At 30.6% G+C, this 20,991-nt stretch overlaps 1 protein-coding gene across 5 annotated transcripts in view; it reads left to right on the top strand.

The window, feature by feature from the left end:
• LOC132924246 (zinc finger protein 521) overlaps positions 1-20,991 on the top strand; it is a 116,426-nt gene that overhangs the window by 71,917 nt on the left and 23,518 nt on the right. The window contains exon 1 of one of the 5 annotated variants that reach the window (XM_060988473.1): positions 11,850-12,385. The exons of 3 other annotated variants lie outside the window; for them this stretch is intronic. In XM_060988473.1, coding sequence (XP_060844456.1) covers positions 12,292-12,385 — 94 coding nt within the window. In that variant the 5' untranslated portion in view covers positions 11,850-12,291. Of the gene's footprint in view, positions 1-11,849; positions 12,386-20,991 lie in introns of those variants that run through there. One more of the 5 variants, XM_060988465.1, reaches the window with a different exon arrangement.

Below are 20,991 nucleotides of genomic sequence, written 5' to 3'. Positions count from 1 at the left end.
TCAAAGCGAATGTATTATAACTTTTCTTCTTTATTTTGTTGTGTGTTTTGTAAAGTTCACATGCTTTTTAGAACTTTATAGTGAATATATTGTGATATCGCGTCGGTACCTACTTCCAATGTACATTTTATATGAATAGGTACCTATACTTTGATGTGATAACAATTTTAAAGTCCAGTATCAAGTTTTATGTAGTTTTTTGTTGTTATTGTACTGTTAAAGTTTAAAACGTCTTCGTATTTTTTTCATATCTTATCAAACATGATTTATTGAAAATTTAACCGTCATTTAAAAAATATTTATACTCGTAATGTCGTAATAGTTAACTTATTATTGTATTTGCAGTTTAAAGATAAGTAATCTCATTTTTTTATGGTTTAGGTGTAAGTAGTAGGTACCTTTATTGTTTATTAAATAAAACCTGAAATAAGAATTTTTAATAAAACTAGTCAGCAGAGACCTGTATCAATTATATTTGTAATGCAAGTATTTATTTTTTTTATACACAAGAAAAGAACAAAGAACAAGTAATAATATATACGTAGATACATCGTCCGTGTAGAAAAAAATTATGAAAGTGTTAACTCCAGTACTCATAAAATAAGTCTTCGTTTAACTTGTATTTTATTAGTGTAACACATAGACATAAGTCATACATTTTTAACCAAATACACTTTATCGTCAATTCAAAAAATAAATATATAATTATGTAATGGTATGTGTTCACCCAAACAAATTTTTTTTCAAATTTAAACTCGTTTGTTCGTCTATAATGAAGATTTTTTAAATCATTATTTTAAATTAAATTATGATATCAAAGTTATAATTTTTAAGTGTATTTTTTAATATATATGTTATTATATTTGCTCTTTTATAATTAGTTATACACATAGGTAATATGTAGTATAATGTAGTAAGTATAATTTTCAATTTACTGAATATTTATACTTCTATCGGGATGCATGTTAATGCTAATAGGTTAGGTCTTAGGTATCAACATTGTATTCAAATAATCTGATTTATAAATATAAATATTTTTTTAATTCTATTTTTACAAGCAATTTACAATTTAAACAATTTATATCGTATAATACAGACTAATAATATAGACTAAAGGTAACAAATACGACAAGTTCCTATGATTACTTAATTATTATAAATTTATTATATTAAATATAAATATATAGGTATATTAAAATTAACCTATTATAATAATATTAAGAATAACACTGTTATTACGAAAAATATATTTAGTATACAATTAGTATTTTAGAAAACCAATTTAAAAAAAAATTAAAGTATAGAACAGATAAAGATACCTATTTACTTATAGTCACTAATATTATCAATGATTTATTCTTTACAAATAATAAAATTAGTATCGTACATACTACAATGAATAGTATAGATAATTATTGTATAAGTATACTTTTAAAGTATTTAAACATCATTATTATGATGAACATGTATAAATTGTAATAATAACTATAAACTATAAAATATTTTTATCGAATAAAGTATAACAAGATGTACGAATACTTAATGAATTGTCTATATTAGATATCTATATAAAATTAATTTAAAAACTAGCACACAAGATAATTCGATTGCCCTTTGCCTATAATAAATAATTTGGTTTAAAGAAAATTCTTTGTGCCTTTGTATATGTTTTCCTTTTATGACCTGAGTATATTTTTACTTATCATATCTTTCGGTCCAAATAATTGACATTTTATTGAATAATCAAATAGATTGTTGAAGTACTTCTATTAAATAACTTTATGGATGAATTATATCAGAGTCAATTTAAAATAAGTCTTTTTCTTTTATTATATATACAAAGTGATTTCCCAAACATTTTCGTTCCCCTATTTTTCATTTGTTTATGCATTTAATCGAATTCTGTGTTCAGAAATTTTTAACATACTTCTTTAAGTACAATAGTACATATTTTATGTTATTTAAGATTTTGTCATCTGAGAAATAACAAACTTTTCTAAATTAGACTCGCCCTATACTGTAAATCGTTAAGCAGATTTTTCAAATTTTTTATTTAACTTGAACGAAATTTGAACGACCGATTTCCGAATTATTGTATTTTATGCACAAGAATATAATGTAGTAATGGGTTTAGACAGTAGGGGGAAGATGATTTAAAAATTATAAACATTTATATAAATTTATTATATTTTATAGTAAGTTTGTATATTTAATGACAAAAAAATAAATAAATCGATACAAATATGATTGACTTGATATTTTTAAAAACACTGCAATTCTATATTATATTCTATACATTTGTTATCCTTAAGTTCTCGTGGGAACGGGAAATTACGAGCGTTCCCCGAAGCTTAAATAAAAACAACTATATCCTATAATCTATTAAAAATAAGAATTCATAATACTTATCATGTCCTTTATCATTGTAGGGTACATATTATAGGTACGTATGTTTTTATATGTGAAAATTGAAAAAACCATGCCGTTTTTTTTAAGACTAGTTGTCATTTTAGTACTTTTTATTGCTGTGTCGGAATAGAAATAAATTCAAACCTGTTATATGGACCCATATTATAAGTGACTGTATAGATCGTATGAAAGGGTTCAGCAGGCAATTAATTCCAATGCATTGCATTATTTAGCTTTAATCTGGCAATTATATCAGGACAAGACGCGGCAAATACATCACAAACTATAATTTACATGTCTCGCGTTGAGTGTGTACGGTAAAAAAGGTCTCTATTGGTCTGGTTTTTTACGGCAAAAAATAGGGTGCCTGCAATTTTGGAAGGGTAGTAACACCAAAATATTTTCTCAGCCGACATTGTTTATTTGGTAGGTATCTACAACGTTTTAGTTTTCACGTTATTCGACTTGTTTTCTTTTAAAACGTTGTGAAATGTTTGACGTTCGGGGCGCCGACTCACCTTACATTATATAGTTTCCTACAGCCGACGTGCCTAGTGTTTCTATATACATACAATGGTTCATGTTATTGGTCATTATAATATATATTATGTATAATATGTACACACTGCACACTAAAAGATTGAATCTTAAATTATCATTTACTGGCAATTTATCTGACCACATGTAACCGCAGCAGTGTGCGAAACAAATGTTTAGCTTCGCGTAATAAACAGTATATATAGGTACGTCGTCGTGTTCGTCATTGTCGTACACAAACTCGTTGTTGACATGTTCAGCGTATCGTAAATAATGATTATGGAAAACAAATCGGTGACTTCTTCGCGAACCGTATTAAAAACGCTATTATCTCTTAACGTGCTTCTTCATATACATCACACAACGTATAGTGCACCGAAGTTTTTATAATACATAATATAATATAAAACATAATATAATAGTACCGTATATAAATTCGAATTTGTCCTGTCGTGTACGTTTCGATTTTTACCGTAAAACGACGTTCAACTAGTCGACTTTATAATAATGATAATAATATAATAATGAAACCGCTGCGGTACTTCGACTGTAATGCAGAACGACAATACGACAACGATATAATATATTTTATTACATAAAACGGATTCAAAACGCGTTCGTGTTTTGTCGTCCGAACAGAATGGTTGTTGTGACTTATATTGTTATATTAATATTTTTATTCGGTCGCGGACAACGACGAGGATTGATTGCATTAACGGCGGCTGCACACGGGTCGTAGGTACCTCCTACCTGCGCACATTATATTAGGCACACATATTTATTACCGCGCATTTCGTGTAATATTGTTGTAATATCGCGTCATGAAATGCGCGCGCTGTATAATACTATTGTGACCGCCGACTTGGAGGTATATAAATCATGACGAGGTGTATAATATTATTAATAACAATTATTATTATGATAACGATTTTTCGTTTTGTTCTTGCCGAGCGGCTGAACCGATTTGTTCGTTTGTAACGGCACACGCATCCGATGTGCGATCAAAATTATAACATAAAAACGACTGCGACGACAATTGCGACGACGAGGTTATAATATTACATTGTGACAAGCGTAATTTGGAGTCATCACGCCGCTGCACCGGAACGCGTCCGCGGAAATCCCGTTATCGCGCAGATACCTATACGGTAATACGGTATATATTATATATACCTGAGCAGTGTCTATAAGCCTCATAACGTATAGGTATATATGTATTATACTTAGGTACCGGACGGCGGTGGCGGCGGTCATCGGTGGACAGACGAACAGCGATCGTCGTGTTGCTGTTACCATAACGCAGCTAATAGTTAGTCTATCTCATATAGTACGAATAGTGTTATGAATTTATATCATTTAAATGTTAATGATATATAATATAACATCATATTATTATACTTTTATTATTCGAGAGTTCATTCCTATCATCTGGTATATAGGTAGGAACTACTACAATATAGCTTATGAAAAATTAAATAATTTCGAAAAATTATTTTTTATTTCGATTTTACCCTTAGTAACTATGTAGAATGCATTTATTACAGATTAGACATTATCACCTTAATATTACCATAATATATATATATATATATATATTGCAGAAAAAAATTAGAACTAATTTTATCGATGTTGCGAAATTCACATTGTTTTAAATTCTATTGAATTATTCATTAGATTATTACTATAATATATTATTGTTTTTGTTCCTGTAGTCATAATATAGGCGATATTATAATCAGCTTAAACTACTAAAATCACTCGTATGATGTAATGTATTAAAATTTTTCTGTATATTGTTATGTGACAACAGAGCATAATTCGTCGGCTACAGACGAAAACCTCGTAAGTCACTTTTATCAAATTGTTCAGGAACAGCAAAAACTGTGACGTTTTTATATTGATAATATAGGTTTGAGCATTTGTTTTTGTACGATATCTAATGAAATTAGCGGGAAATAATATGATATTATATCAAAATGTGCGCAAAAATACAGTGTATCCAATACATATATAAAAAAAAAATGAAAATTTCGACTTGCGAGGTTTTCGTCTGTAGCCGTCGATATTATTATAATTTATCACTAACCGACAATAATATGACAATGCATAAAATTTAATTTTGAAGTTCCTAATAATTTTGATATTTTTTATACAATATAAACGTTAATTAAACTATTTAAATTAAAAACCAACTTATATTATAGAATATAGGATATTAACCGAAGAACTTATATATTTGACACCACATAGTACCTATTTACTATTTACTGTAAGTACCTGTATATTTGACACCAATTTAGACATGTAGATATAGGAATTTCTGATACTGTTTGTGACTAAACTTATTATTTCAGTTTTCTTTTTTTTTTCAATTATATTACAATTTTGTACCCCTAAAATGCAATAAACTTTTACTTTTTGAATGGAAATACAAGTACATTTTTAATTGTATGTTCCAATGTATTACATTTTTTCGAGTATTTCCAAAAATAAAAATCCAATTTCGAACGAGAAGCTTAGTAATATACATTAGCACTTCTACTGCTGCAAAAATTCAAAAACACAAATAATCGGGAAAAAAAATTGGAAATATTCAACAGAAAATCTATTAAATTTCTTTAATACAAAACTCCTATATCGGCTATATTTAAAAACTATTGCCATATAATATCTAAAAAAAACACAATCAGTTGGATTATATAAACTATGATGGGAATACGGGATTAGCACCAGATATATAGCTAATTAGTTTACATAAAACTGGTCAAAAACTGGGAATCTAAAAGTATTCTATTTTCTGGGGACTCAGATATTTAATGTCTAGTGATGTGGCCAAAATTTCCCACTGGCCTCGATATGAATACGACGCGACCAAAACTAAATGTATATTACATATTTTAATATTTATAATAACACTTGCAACTTGATCTTAAAATTATTTATTCTTATTAAGAAAATGTGTTTCTCTTTATATCATAATATGTGAATTGTGGATATATCATTAAGAATATTTGTATTTTACGAGATTAAAAAATGTTCTTGTGTATAGTGGTGTAGTATCCATAGTAATTAGTAATTTGTATACTGCCAGGTTTATTGTAAATATTGTAAAAAAAACTATATCCTTTATTAAAAAATAGGTTGACAAATGGACTTGTCTGTGCGAGTTTTTGCCTGTATATATAGTACAAACGATTACCATAGAGAGAAAAATAAAGGCTTTGGCCAGACTTTTCCTATTTCCGTGACATCATCATCAGAAAATAAAAAAAAGGTTGTTTAAACAATAGTCAATTGAACTTGCTAGGTATTATTTTAATCGTTTTGTACGTCAGAATTAAAACGAGTAGTAATTTCAAAAGCATTCTACTAAACTCTACAGTTTAAATAGGCCGTTGATTCCATATTATATTGTCATAATATAGGTACCTATTATCTATAATGTTTACACTTTTAACATAAAAAAAAACGTAGCGGAGTTAACAATTTGTGTACTTAGATAAAAATAATATATTTTTTTTAATCAACTCCCGCATCTATAAGGACCATGATGTTATATAATTACGAGACTAATAATCATCACTAATATTATAATGAAAAATCATAAATTAATGTAAAAAGCACGTCAAGTCCCTTGAACGATTTCTGTAAACAAGAATACATTATATATTATACGCGTAATAGTATTACAACGAATGTGTACTCCGCAGTCGTATGTGAGTGTACTCGGAAGCAGTCGCATTCACCCGTCCGTGACCACCGAATTTATTCATAATAATAATGACGTATAAACTGTCTCATTCGATAACATAATATATGGTATATAAGTATTATAATAGTGGATCTACAGCAGACGTCCGTAAACCGTTCATATCAAAAAATGATTTTAATAAATATGTATATAATATACATAATAGCAGTGTATATTGTTTGATCTAAGTCGACGGTCACGATGCGGTAATCAAAATAACTAAAATAAAATATAATAATAACGAAAAGACGAGTGGCGAACGGTGTAAATAGCCGCAGATGAGATCGTTGGAACACGCCGCCGACGCGGACCGACGCCATCATGGAGTGATCTGAAGAATCGTGAGTGCGTGTTTGTTCTTAAATCGGCAAGCCGAGGTAAAAAAAAATAAAAATCTACGTAAATATATTTTTAATTTACTACGGACCTATAGAATATACCACCTATAAGAGAATGGTGCGATACGGTTCGGTTTTTTTTTCTCATCGCCACAGCAGAGTCTGCCACCATTTTTCTACGAAGAGGCGGTGTTTTCCGGTGCGAAAAACACCACGCACGAACGACTGTAGAAAATGGAAATGTACGGAATGGCGCGAAAACAATATGATATATACAATATACATAATATATATAAATAAAAAAAAAATTGCGAATTATATTCGGTGCGCGACGGCCAACGGTTGTTTGACGAACGCCACACTGCACCGCACACCGCGTACAGGGCACGTTTGAAAATTGGAAGTATGTTATTGTTATTATTATTATTATTATGCAGACCACCGACGCCTTGGTTCAAATATATCAGTATATATATATATATATATATATATATATACTATATAGGTACTGTATCTGGTTAGATACCGCTATGGTTATCCTGAATATATATATATACAGAATTAGCTCTATGTTTACAATATGTATGTATATATAATATTATATATGTATAATTATTATCGGAACGCAACAAATTAATTTACCACACGAAACAGTGTGATGCACGATTCGGTGTCGGTCCACGATGATGCGAACATCGTCATCATCATCGTATTATATTATTTATATTGACGATACACCGTGTTATTCTGTCTAAAATATATGTATAACGTATGTATAATATGTTATATTATTTGTGGATGTGTCTGCGCGTGTAACGGAACACATAAATTTTTTTTTTTTTTTACTGCAGTGGTGTGTGCAGATGATGAGCTGATTGGGTTCGCCGACGTAAACCCGCGAATAGTTATAACTTCACAAGAGAGACAAACGAAAAAACAACAATATTCACCAAAACCGTGTACAGAAAAACTATCGAAAAAGCTGAACGATAATAATATTCTGAATAACTATCAGGTGTATTTTTTAATATTGTTATTACTATTGTGCGCAACGGACATGCGAATTCCAGTAATAAAATCCGTTACAGTTTAACGTTTCCGTCCGTTGATATCACATAGTATCTATGAACACATTTTGTCGTCTATAGTCTTTAGTTGTCGTCGTTTTTATTATTATTAGTTTTTTTTTTATTAAATAATTTTTACGATGTAGAACGCGTTTTTTTATTCTACGTCAATGGAAAAACAATATTGTGAATTAACGTCGTCGGACGAGTTTTGATTTAATACGCGCGTCACGTCTGAGTAGCGAGTAGTGAGTATATTATACTGGTTCGTATTATACTTACCAGGTCGTAATAAAATTGTAGAAAAAAATTACCCTTCGACCCTGAAGGCGATTATCAAAGATAATAATAGCACTACACACACAAACATACATATTTTATATAATATATGTATATATATTTATTATATATTATATGTTTTTATAATTTTATTCATGCGTACGATATTAGCCTTGGCGACTAGCGTCGAGATTTATAACATAATATAAAGTAAAATCAAATTTGTGACACATGGTGTATAAATCTGTTAATATACAACTAAACGCTAAGACGCATCAGATGCTGTATTATGTAGTATTTTAAAATAGGTACAGAAACATATATTTTAATTGATATGTTCATACCCTCAATGTTTAATTAAAAAGGAACAAAATTTATTTTTGTTTGAAATCGAATTTAATCTTTGACATATATACACATTATAATGATAGATTCCTAATATTTCTTTATGTAAATTATTAAAAATAATCCCATCAAAATGTAATGGCGCGATGTATTAATTAAATAGCAATAATATACCTATATGTGTAATCGAATTGGTTTTTGCAAATAGAAACAGATTTAAGCAATTTATGCGTTATTATTGGTTTACAAATAATTTACAATTACATATTTTCGTCTTGCCTTGATCTTTAGGCTTCTTTGTCCGGAGCTTCACTTTAGAAACCACCTAAAATTTAATTAATTTGTTTACCAGATTATAAGCAAGTTGTAAATTAATTGAACCGCACCGAAACTTCAACTTTACATAGGATATTTTCGATCGCATAATAATATAATATTAAAACCGTGTATGGCGTATATACCACACGCGGTAAATCGAAATGTTGACTACCATCTATACAGTTTGACTTGGTTTCTCAATCGGATTTGGAATATGAACCAGACGCTTTGGGATCGGATGAGTAGATAATATATGTATATATATAATACATGTTATTTATAGTTTAGGTAGTAGGTACTTTGTGGGAGGTGAAATATTGTGACAATAGCAGTGGACAATGGGTGCACAGTACCTCACAAAGTATACACACGTGTACACGTGTATATAAAACGTATATATTTATTATTATTATACTTACTTTTTTTTTTTTTTTTGGCAATAATAGCTACCTACGATTTTTCATTATATATGCGCTGACAGACGGGCGGCGATTTTCACCCCGTCGTGGTAGTATTGTAATAATTTATGGAGCCGTCCGTCGGGACCCATATCGTCAATAAACTCTGGCCGATATTTTCCCGAAAAAACCGCACACAACACGGCTATAATGATAATACAACTACGTATATAATAATATAGACGTATTATATATTTATTGTTGTATTATGTCTACGTATAGTCCGTGCGGTGACATGTGTCGTTACATATACATGTATACAACCATACCTTATCGACCCTCGTCGTACCCCAAGACGCGTATCTATGTATACTGCAGAACACACACACACATACAAATACGCGATATTATATACGACAAAAAGGCAAAAAGGACATGACGAGTATTGCACTGTACAAGATTATTATTATTATTATTATTATTATATAGAGATGATATGTGCTGCATATTTCGCCGCAGTAGGTACGACGCCGTAAACGCGATTTTTCTCAAAGGCCTTGACGCGCGTGTCGTGTGCATAATAATGTTATGTATAAGGTAAACGAATATCGCATTCGTCTTTGGGTTGCGGAAGAACATATACGACGACTCGCACGCGTAATATATTATAAATATATATATATATGTAATATTATTATTGCTTATTTATTATGTTCGTATACTTGTACATATTCGCGGGAATAATAGATTTTCGCGGCGCATTCCACGCGTGCCTCGACAAAGCACGTATGCCGTGTGTAAATCGTATACACATTGGTATATACATAGGTATGTGACACTAGCAACACTTATATATATTATATCGCCAGGTGTTTCGCGCTCGGGTATATAAGGGCATATTGTACCCGACACTATCCGGTAAGCCTTATATTATACGTACCTGTACATATACTTTTACGCGTAACACGTGATATGACGTGTGTGTGTGTATAATAGTGCACTGTGTGTGCAGGCGAAAAGCTCCGCAACGACCGTGAACCTGATTAGGTATATATATATAATATGTATACCATATATTATAGGAATCGGATACAACATATATAGTCGCGCGTGCCGTATACAGTAGCGACGGACAAATAGTAGGCACGTTAATAATTATTGATATACTTAATAATGATTGTATGGGTACGATATATATTATTACTATCGATGATATACTCATAGACCGCAGTCCGATAGGAGGTGGCGAACGGGGAGGAGGCATAGACGACGACGATTAGGACGACAAGACGTTTACCTGCGCTACGATATTATATACGCTGCTCCGTGCGCGCATATACACCCGGATACTACCGCTGCTGCAACAGCGCGATTTGAGAGGACGTACTCGGGTTGTCTCTGTCTTACATACATACGATACGGACAATTTTTGGTTCAGCAGAATTCGTTTTGCGATGTTAGATTTGTGTAAATTTACATACCATAAAATTTAAAGGCAAGAATGTTGTCTTGCAAGACATGTCATGCTAAGTGAGCTATAGTTACTATATGGTTTTAAAATGTTCATAACTCACTTTAAAATGATAATATCAATAAAAGCGTATGAGATGTCCTGCAGGACAATATTCTTGCCTTTAAATTTGATGATAGGTAAATTTACTCTAATATTAAAGCTGACATCGATCGCAAAATGTGTTGCTAAACGCAAATTTGCCATGATGTACGTTCGTAAGACAGAGACAACACATTGCGATTTGAGTCTTTATAACTCAAGGAGCAAGTTTTTAAACAACCCACCCATCCACCCACCAACTACATTTACTATAGGACCAATGTAATATTTTTAGGTTCTTCTTTCGTCAAATTTTTCATTAACTTTTACAATTTATGATATAGATACACTTATTTTTCACTTGAATGATCAATCTTCTGTCATGAACTATGCATAAACTTAAAAAATTTTGTTTCTCAATTTTCGGGGCTGCATGAGCAATCGCTCCTAGTATTCTTGTAACAAGCCGCCCCTGACGGCCTCTTAAGCCTATAATAATATTATAATGTAGGAGATGAGGAATAATATATACTAGTGATATTGCAGATCTGTGCCCGCGCCGTTCGTATATATACCCTTGGCCGACCGATGCGGCGGGCGTATACCACGACGGTACGGCGAGAAGAACGCGCGCGCGTACGTGCGGCACAACATAACACAACGTACGATAATGTTATATTATTATTATTATTATTATACCTGTGCAGGCGGGCGAGGCGGCGCGCGTACGACCGAACCGGTCCGCCGTACAAGACGGCGTGTGTGCGCGGCTGTGGCGGTGGGGGCAGCACGCCCCGCCCGGGCCGCTGGGTGACCGTCCAATCGGCTGGACCCGGGGCACCAGCATCCAATCCTCCGGTCCACCTCGACCGGTGCGCGCACACCACGAGATCCGCAGCGGACGACGACCGCGACGACCGACGCGAACATCGCGCACGGCATTTACCGCCGCGCGTAAGGTCCGTCTCCGTCCGTCCGTCCGTCTCTCCCTCTATCTCGACCGCCGCCGCTGCCGCCGACGACGAGGGTGCCGCCGCCGCGTCGTACGCGCGTCTCTCGCGGAGACGTCGCTCGCTCACACACCGCCGCCGACAGCGAGTCTGCGTGGTGTACCTATACGTCTCTCGTGCGCGCCCACCCCGACGCGCGTCGTTCTACAATTCGACGGTTTGTTTATTATTTTTTGTTTTTTTTTACGTTTCCCGACATCGCCCGTCCGCGTATACGCGTCACAACAACGACAATAATAAATCATATAAGTTTATAATAATTTACGAATTTTTCGCGTGCACCAGTGATGCTGTTCAAAGGTAACAGTAGTCGCCTACAGTTGCTCATCGAAAAGATACAGTCCAACAACAAGGACAACAACGACGAACAAGACATAGAAGGTATATATTATTGAATACACGTATATATATATTATATCAAAGCCGCGATATCGATGCGAGACGCGTGTTCTCGCGATTCACCCCGAGGTTATAGAATATATATATAGGTTTCTGCGATCTGTTATTGCTTTTGCTCTTGTTTTGCACTTGTTGCGCGTGTTTCAATATTATATGTAGGCAGAACGATTTATTAACGATCCAACGAAGGTTCATGTGATTCGTAAATTAAATAAATAATATTTACATTTTAATTTAGATACTTACAAGTATGCATATTATAGACGTATGAAGTAGGTATATACTATCAAAGTATAATCTAAAATATACGTAATATGTGCATTGTGCACCCTGTACGAATAATTGTACACAGTTTATTTTAATATCAACACCGGGGTGGCGCCAAGTCTTGTACTTTATTGGGTTATTGCTTGTAAACATTATAGGAATGTAAAATTCTGTGTTATTTTTACGTGCACTGATGTTTTGGAGTAGTTTTTCTATTGGAACATAATCCGTTTTACTTTATAATTGTTGAAAAATACGATAAACATCCGACGATCAATGGAAATATTAGTTATACGTGAATGATGGCTATCTGTTGTTAACGTCAATACAATTTTTAATAAATATTTGTAGTTTTATTGAATAATTTTGGCCGTTTGGTTCTATATGGATTTTCGCGCGGGAAATTCGACACGTGCGCAGGGTTTTGGTGAGTAGATATATATAAAGCGCTAAACAGTAAATATGAATACTTAACCGATATATAGAGACAACATACAATTTACGATAAGGTTGAAATTTTCTGTGAGCTATTATTGAGACACCCTAGGGAATACCTCCCCCCTTCTTTCTTAAACAAAAGGGTGTGACGTGGACCTGCACTTAGTTGCAGTATAGAAATTGAAATCAGATTGGTAACGAATAAAGAGTTAATAATTTGTATTGATTTTACCTATTGATTATACTTGAATACTTGATACTTTGTATATTAGTCAATTTGATATGAAAATTAAAAACACTGCATTTTACTGTTTTGATAATAATACGCAATGATTACCTAGTCTAGAATCTAAATACATTATTGAAATTTCTGTTAATCTTATAGTAAACACATCACATTTATATTATAAATAGCTCCATAATGATGTTTAATTTAAGTTAAAAAAAACTGACTGATAAAATAATAATAAATAAATTTACTCAGCTTAAATATTTAAATCTGCAGACTACCGAAACTTATGATAGTAAGCGTGTCGCATTACAATAATTTGAAATGCTATGATTTTCACGTTTTTTTTTTTTTTTATAATATTAACTATATTTTTCATATAAAAATAAATTGAAAATGTATAGTTAAGATTAACCCTTTTAATTTTTCAGCGTGTTTATATATATTTTTTATTTTTACTCAAATATTATTATAATAGTAATTTATAAACATTATTCGAGAAATATTCGATTAGTATACGCATTCAGTATTCTTGTTTTATTACGAAGGAATTTACGTAAATTAAATATATATGTATTATTTAAGTATTGGCGGTATAGCTTTCAGCTGCCAATAATTAAAATCGTAATACATTATTGTAATTTATAATATTATTGTCAAAAATAATAAATTATTTGTATATAATATATTTTTTTTTATAAGAGACTGGTTTGTGCAACTAGTACATTACTTAATTCATACTAGTTGTATTACTAGAAACTAATTTGTATGAGAGGAAGGTGCAGGGTGTGATTAACATAATTATTTTTATAACATTTTCTTTGGCCAGCAAAAAAAATAAATTTTAAAAATGCCGACATGTGTTTTAAATATGATATTGCGAATTTTGACACTGAGTCAGCATATTATATTTTTTTAACTTTTAGATTCTGAGCGAAGTACTGAATGTATATATTTTACCAGGGTATGTTTTTTCAAGTTAATTTTAAACTTTGAGAATGGTTTTAGATAAAACATTAGAACTAGTTTGTACTTTAGAGAACTCAAAATTAAAATTACTAGTATTTTTCTTTCATAATCCGTAGAAAAAAGAAATGAAGGAAAAAAGTGAATTTTTACGTTTTAACCAGATTGAAAACCACAGAAACTTAAACATTTTGCCAAATATTTATATTATTATTCTTTGTATGTGGTATAATTTTCAAAATATTTTGACTTTTTAGAATTATTTATTGACAAATGAAGTTTTCGATTATAAATGTCTCTTAAACAATAATTATTATGATTGGGTAAACATGCTTGAAAATTTAATACAAGATTTCTCATGATAAGTAATTCATACTGAAACGATATAATCTAAAAATATTTGAAAGCAATTATTTTTATAAACATATCAAATTCGAATTTTGACAAAATTATTAATTTAAACGATAAATAATGATGTTAATTAATTTGTTATAATTTAAAAACATAATTCGTAAAACCCTAGAGCTTTTACATATATTATACTATTATAAATTTTACTATACGCAATGACATTTTTAATTTATTTAAAAATATTATTTTTTTTATATTATGAACCTATTTTAGTTGTTTTACTGTATTAATAAAAAAAATTCATTACATTTTGGTTTATATTTATATTTTTATAATATGGTATAAATGTATATATTTATAATAATTGAATACTATATTATCTAAAATTACATAAACCTTTTAACAGCTATAACAAAAAAAAAACCATTCAATATTTTTGCTTAAAATAATTTTTCGTATACAATGATACATCATTGGATTCAAATTTAACATACCCATTAAAGTGACCCACTCAACAAGCAGAAAGGTATATACTTGTCTACCTTTTAAAACATATTTTTGATGTAGTTCAAGTGTCAATTCACCATTAAAAAATTGAATACAAAACGGTTATGTATTTAAAAAAAAGAACAAATAATAATTTAAAACAGTTGCTTACATTTTAAATCGTATTACTTTCTTAATAAAATAGATAAATTATGCTAAAACTTTATATTAATTATGTAGCCTGATAATGATTTTAAAATGTTTTTCAATCGTTTCGGTTAGTATTACAATTAAACAACTGAATTGGTGTGCATGGTAGAAGTACATATTTTATTATACATCGTAAATCAATTAATTCAATCGTAATAATTTTTCCATATAAATTAAAATTACACTAAAATAATATTACGATACAAATTTAATAGAATTGTATACAATTAACACGCAGCTTGTTTTAAAGGGTGCTATGCCAAAAATGTCTTAAATTGGTATTAAACTTTTGGAATTTACTACAGTTATCAATATTTAGTTTTGTTTTTATTATTAATGCTTGAATCATATAGTATTCATATTTAGTATTACACTTTAATTAGCAAAATATTTTAACACGATTTTGTAGAGTACAATAATATAAGTTATAAATAAATACATTTTATACAAAACCATGAAACTCATATTATTAACATTTAAAAGCATATATTAATGTTATAGTAGTAGTATAATAATGGTAATAATATAATCCATATCGAATTGGAATTCGTTGTATTTAATTGTTTTATTATTATGTAGTTATAATAATAATATAACAATATATGAGTATTCAATTTAATAATTATATTAAATTATCAATAGTGATTACAAATATCAAAAATATAGTAGACAATTAATTACGAGTCTCTAAAATATCTTTAAATAGAGTTTTGTAAAGATTCAATTAAGTATTGTGTTATTTTTTAAAACTAATTTTTTAACAAAAATTCTTTTAAAATAATTTGTTATAAACATTTAAGACAATTAAAATATGATTTACAATATTATTATCAGGCACTTTTGATAAGTTATTTTTGTTAAACAATAATGTTAATTGCTTTTACTTTATTATTTGAATTTATTAAACTAACAAAGTATTTTGTATTTTGTTTAATATCACCTCCTTAAACAAATATATGTGTTAAAAAATGTCGAACATTAATATTTATTTTTATTATTTAAGTAATCAATGACACAGGTCAAATTTTCATCAATGATAATATTTATAGTTCGATAATACGATTAAAATATTATTTGTTAGATTGTTTACTTCTAAATTATTATTAACTTGTAATAATAATTGAATGCTATATTTTAATACCAATTATAAAATATAAATTAAGCTAATGAATATTATTTATTTGTTATGCATAGTAAGATGACATGATATAATATAATATATACTTTATTTAATATCAATCATTATAGATTAGAGATTGCGCATTCGTTATATAAATAAAACAATAAACTATTCCAATATTAGCATTACAGCTTTTGTTAATCTATTAAGTAAAGTATTATACTGTGTTTTGTATGTAATATAAATATATACAACTACAGTTTAATTATTTGTTACTTATTATAATGGTTACCTTTTTTCGTGCATTTATAATTTTATCAAGTTATAAAATATGTTAATACTGCACTGCTTTCGTAAGTGGATAAAAAAAAGATTTATTAAATAAATACGACACTTTTAAAGATACCTATATTTTAACTACCGTAAACTTAATTCCAAGCTACATGAATACATTTTATGAATTTTTTTAAATATTTTTTACTCAGTAACAGGGTAGATATAGTATGGTTTATTGATATATTAAAATATTTTGAAATTGTAAATCGAAGTTCACATTTTTATGTATATATTAGTATATGTTTAGTATATTACCCCAATCACCTAGATATATGGTTATATATAATTAATAATATATCCTTATTATTGATCTAAATTTATATGTAGATAAGTAGTCTATGTGAAGAAATAATATCAAAAAATATATTAAATCTCAAAAATTACAACATAATTGGTAATATTTAGGTAAAAACCAAGTTATATAAATATGTCAATATCAATTGGTTATAACTTGGTTCAATAATAATAATTCGAATTACACTATAAAGTATATATTTTATTTATGGCTGCCATACCGGGTGATTTTCCGTAAAAAAATATTGTCTATGATACGAAAAGTAAGCATACGAAATGCATTTAAATCGTTTTATTCTCGTGTTTGATAAAGTATAGTCGTAAGTACTGTAAATAATATAATGTCCAATCTTAAGTTATTGCTATTATTTGTTAATAAACTTTTGCTAATGCTAAACGATATGATCTTACAATTGTGCGTATCATCCAAGTGTTCAACTCTGTTAATCTAGATGCCGGAGTTACCTATGGGGTAAAAAGTCGTATTTTTTTTATACTCTAAAAAAAATTAAGCAAAAGAAAAAACAGTGGCTGGCATTTTCTACCCGAGGGGACACGTTATACTAAATGACTTTTCTATCCCCAAGGTCTCAAAAACTAATGCTTACACGAACTTTACTCTAAAACATATATCCTTACCGTTCTACACCCACCTATCGTAGCGCGATAATCTAGTCAACCAATTTCGTTCCTATAATGGTCCACTGTCCCCTTATAGCGGCACACGGCGAGAAACACCTCAGGGCCAATAACAACGATCTTCACCAACCCTCCAAGTCCCATCGTACCACGGCCCAAGATCACTTAATAAAATTAAACCGCCAACGTCATATAAAACGAGCATAATTCAATTTAAACAGACTTTTATTAGAACGACTTCGGGTGTCGCGAGTACAATGTCAATAATTATTAATAAACGTGAATCGTATCGCATCACTACTATGCGCGATGCAATAATTTCCGTTGCTGTAATTATTCGCACCGGATTCTTCGGTGGCGATGGCGGTCTGTTATACAGTAATTAGTATATACGTACACAATTAAACATTTTAAAACGACATAAAATTATTATAACTGCAGCGATCGTCCTTATGATTTTTCTAAATGACGTTTAAGTCTTTAAATCTTCAGAAGATTTTTAGGCCATCTTTTTACCTTTATTCCGATTCAAACACTGCGCCGCGTACGCGACTACAAGTATAAAGTCATAGTGTTATACATTATACAGACACTGTACAACGTGTTTCTATTTAATAAAATAATATTTATTGTTATAAACAATAATATGAGTCGGTGAACGTTAGGCATATATGCAATTGTGCAATGAAAGATGATTGAGGAGACGTCGCGTGTACGTGTATATATATATATACATTCGGAACGCGCGACGAGGGAAGGGTGAAAAACGGGCGGAGGGATATTCGTTTTGAAACGGAATATTATTTCTGTTTTACAAATAGCGTCCGGTCATTAAACGCGATTAATAATCTACGGAACTACGGTGATTATATTAAAGACACTAAAACGACGGCTGCTAAATTATAACAATAATCATAATAATAATATGAATAATACGAATACTATATATTATAACAGAACACATTATAATATAATATATATATATATACCTATAAGGTATAATGCATCGTATACCTATGTATGCGATATCGTACGATGACGTACACGTACCTACGAGATATTCCTATACAGCACGCACGCACGACGAACGCGGAAAACGACGACGACCGGACCGAGTAGGCGTGTGTGAGGCACGCGTAGGCAACGCGCGGCGGACCATCATCATCTACCACACACGGCCGGCGCGTCGTGCGGATGCGGCGACCCGTCTCGCGTAACGATCAAAATAATAATTGACGCCTACTGCACCACGCAGAGTTGCACAGTGGCGGTGGCGGTGGTGGTGTCGCTGTTGGTGCGTGTCTGTCGCCGGCGGCCTGCAGCAGACGCTTACCACGACGACAACAATATCGCGCGTTCCCCTTTCGTCGTCGTTACGTACAAATCGCGCGTCCGCACGCACATAATAATATTATTGTGTGCCCAATAATATTTGGGATTATAGCATACGTACCTATTATATACCTCAACGCGGTTAATATAATATTTACGCGTAGACATAATAATAATAATAATACGTTATTATCACGACGTGGCGTTCGGGCGGAATATAATAATAACGTGTCGTCGTTAGTCGCGCGCAGTCGTACTTACATTATAAAAGCGCGCGCCACAAGTCCCGTCTTCGTCGTCGATAGCTAAGTTTTTTTTTGAAAATGTTTTTCTTTTAAATCTAACCCTCATCCGATGCCTATCACTGCATATAGGGGTTGCAAAGCGTTTTGTGTCAAGGGCTACGGATATTTTGTTTCAAACACGTGTTTTTAACGATTAATGTAGACCGATTAACCAACGTTTAAATATACGGTTGTCAGTGTCAAAAATATTTTTAGTTAATTTTTTTTTCGCACGATTACTGTTAGTGACACAGTTGATTGTCATAATACATATTATTGTATTTTGGTTTCAATCGTTATCATTTTTCGTCTGGTGTGAAATCTGCAGATAACAGGTACTTATATATAGTTTTTATTTTTTTTATTTTTAACTACCTAATAAGACTTTACGCTATTAGATAAGTGATAACTGTAATCTGTAAAAAGGTATCGCGAAATATTAAAACCGATGGGTCTGAATAATAATATAATATCATGCATTCTTTATTAAACTAGCTAGTAGCTATAGTTCTCGTAAAATTTAGTTTTTAATATTTACGTCGAAACTAATATAGTGTCTGCAATACTATCGAAAGAAGGAATAAGACGTTGGCCGTAGGTGATGGCAGGTATAACATTTAGAACAATTTTATCGTAGAGAAAGATAACAATAAAACACGTCAAGCTAAATGTATTAAGTGTTCAGTTGAAATAGTTTGCCAATAAGTCACAATGATCTTTCGTATAAATAAATGACACAAGCTATCATAACTCATAATATTCCTATTACTATATTATTTTTGAAATGCTTATTCTACACTAAGGTAATGATATACTTTATTTTTCTTTAATATTATTTATAATATCTAAAGTACATCTTTAATACATTATGAACAAAAAAAAAAACTGATGTTATAATTTTAGGCATATTATTAGTTATAATTGTGTCCAATGTAGAAAAAAATGCTTTTTATTCATGTAATAGTAATCGGATTTCGGTAAATACTGAAACAAAAACATTAAAATTCTTTGAATATAACTTAAAAAAATATATATGTTTGTATTGGTACATTTCATTGGTGAATGGTAATATAATTTAAATTGGTTATTTATTTCCGATAAACAACAACAATAATGATATGATGCGTTTCTCATGAAACATATATTTAACTGTGGTGTGATGGGTATTCCTGAATGTTGTATTACAATATTTGCAAATCACAATATCATAACAATCTATTTGTCATTTAGGCGAATTTTTGTCGGTTGACTTTTCACGTTGTACTTGTATTAGTCATAATATCTCTGAATACTATAAAAATAAGTGATAAATTAAATAACTATTTAACTGTCTTTTATGACGACAATTTCGGTGTTGTGAAATGACGATAACGTATCAATATATATTTTTTTTAATTCGTGTTTTTTCATAATACACAGATATTATTTAATACGAATAATTTATATACAGTAGCGAAACGATACAGCTTATCATCGATGAGACGATGCTGTTGTAATAATAACAATATAATATCACGCTCCTCGAACGAAACGCGTTGTACATACACATATTATAGCGGCTGTATCCACTGGCCACTTGGGAGTCGAGACTATATCGTGTTAGCGTAATCATATTATTATAACGTTGCCGTATCGT

This window comes from Rhopalosiphum padi, chromosome 1 (genome assembly GCF_020882245.1).
Source record: "Rhopalosiphum padi isolate XX-2018 chromosome 1, ASM2088224v1, whole genome shotgun sequence".
In the NCBI taxonomy this organism is placed as follows: domain Eukaryota; kingdom Metazoa; phylum Arthropoda; class Insecta; order Hemiptera; family Aphididae; genus Rhopalosiphum; species Rhopalosiphum padi.
The sequence above is the reverse complement of the archived record's forward strand: the minus strand, read 5'-3'. Positions and strand labels throughout refer to the sequence as shown.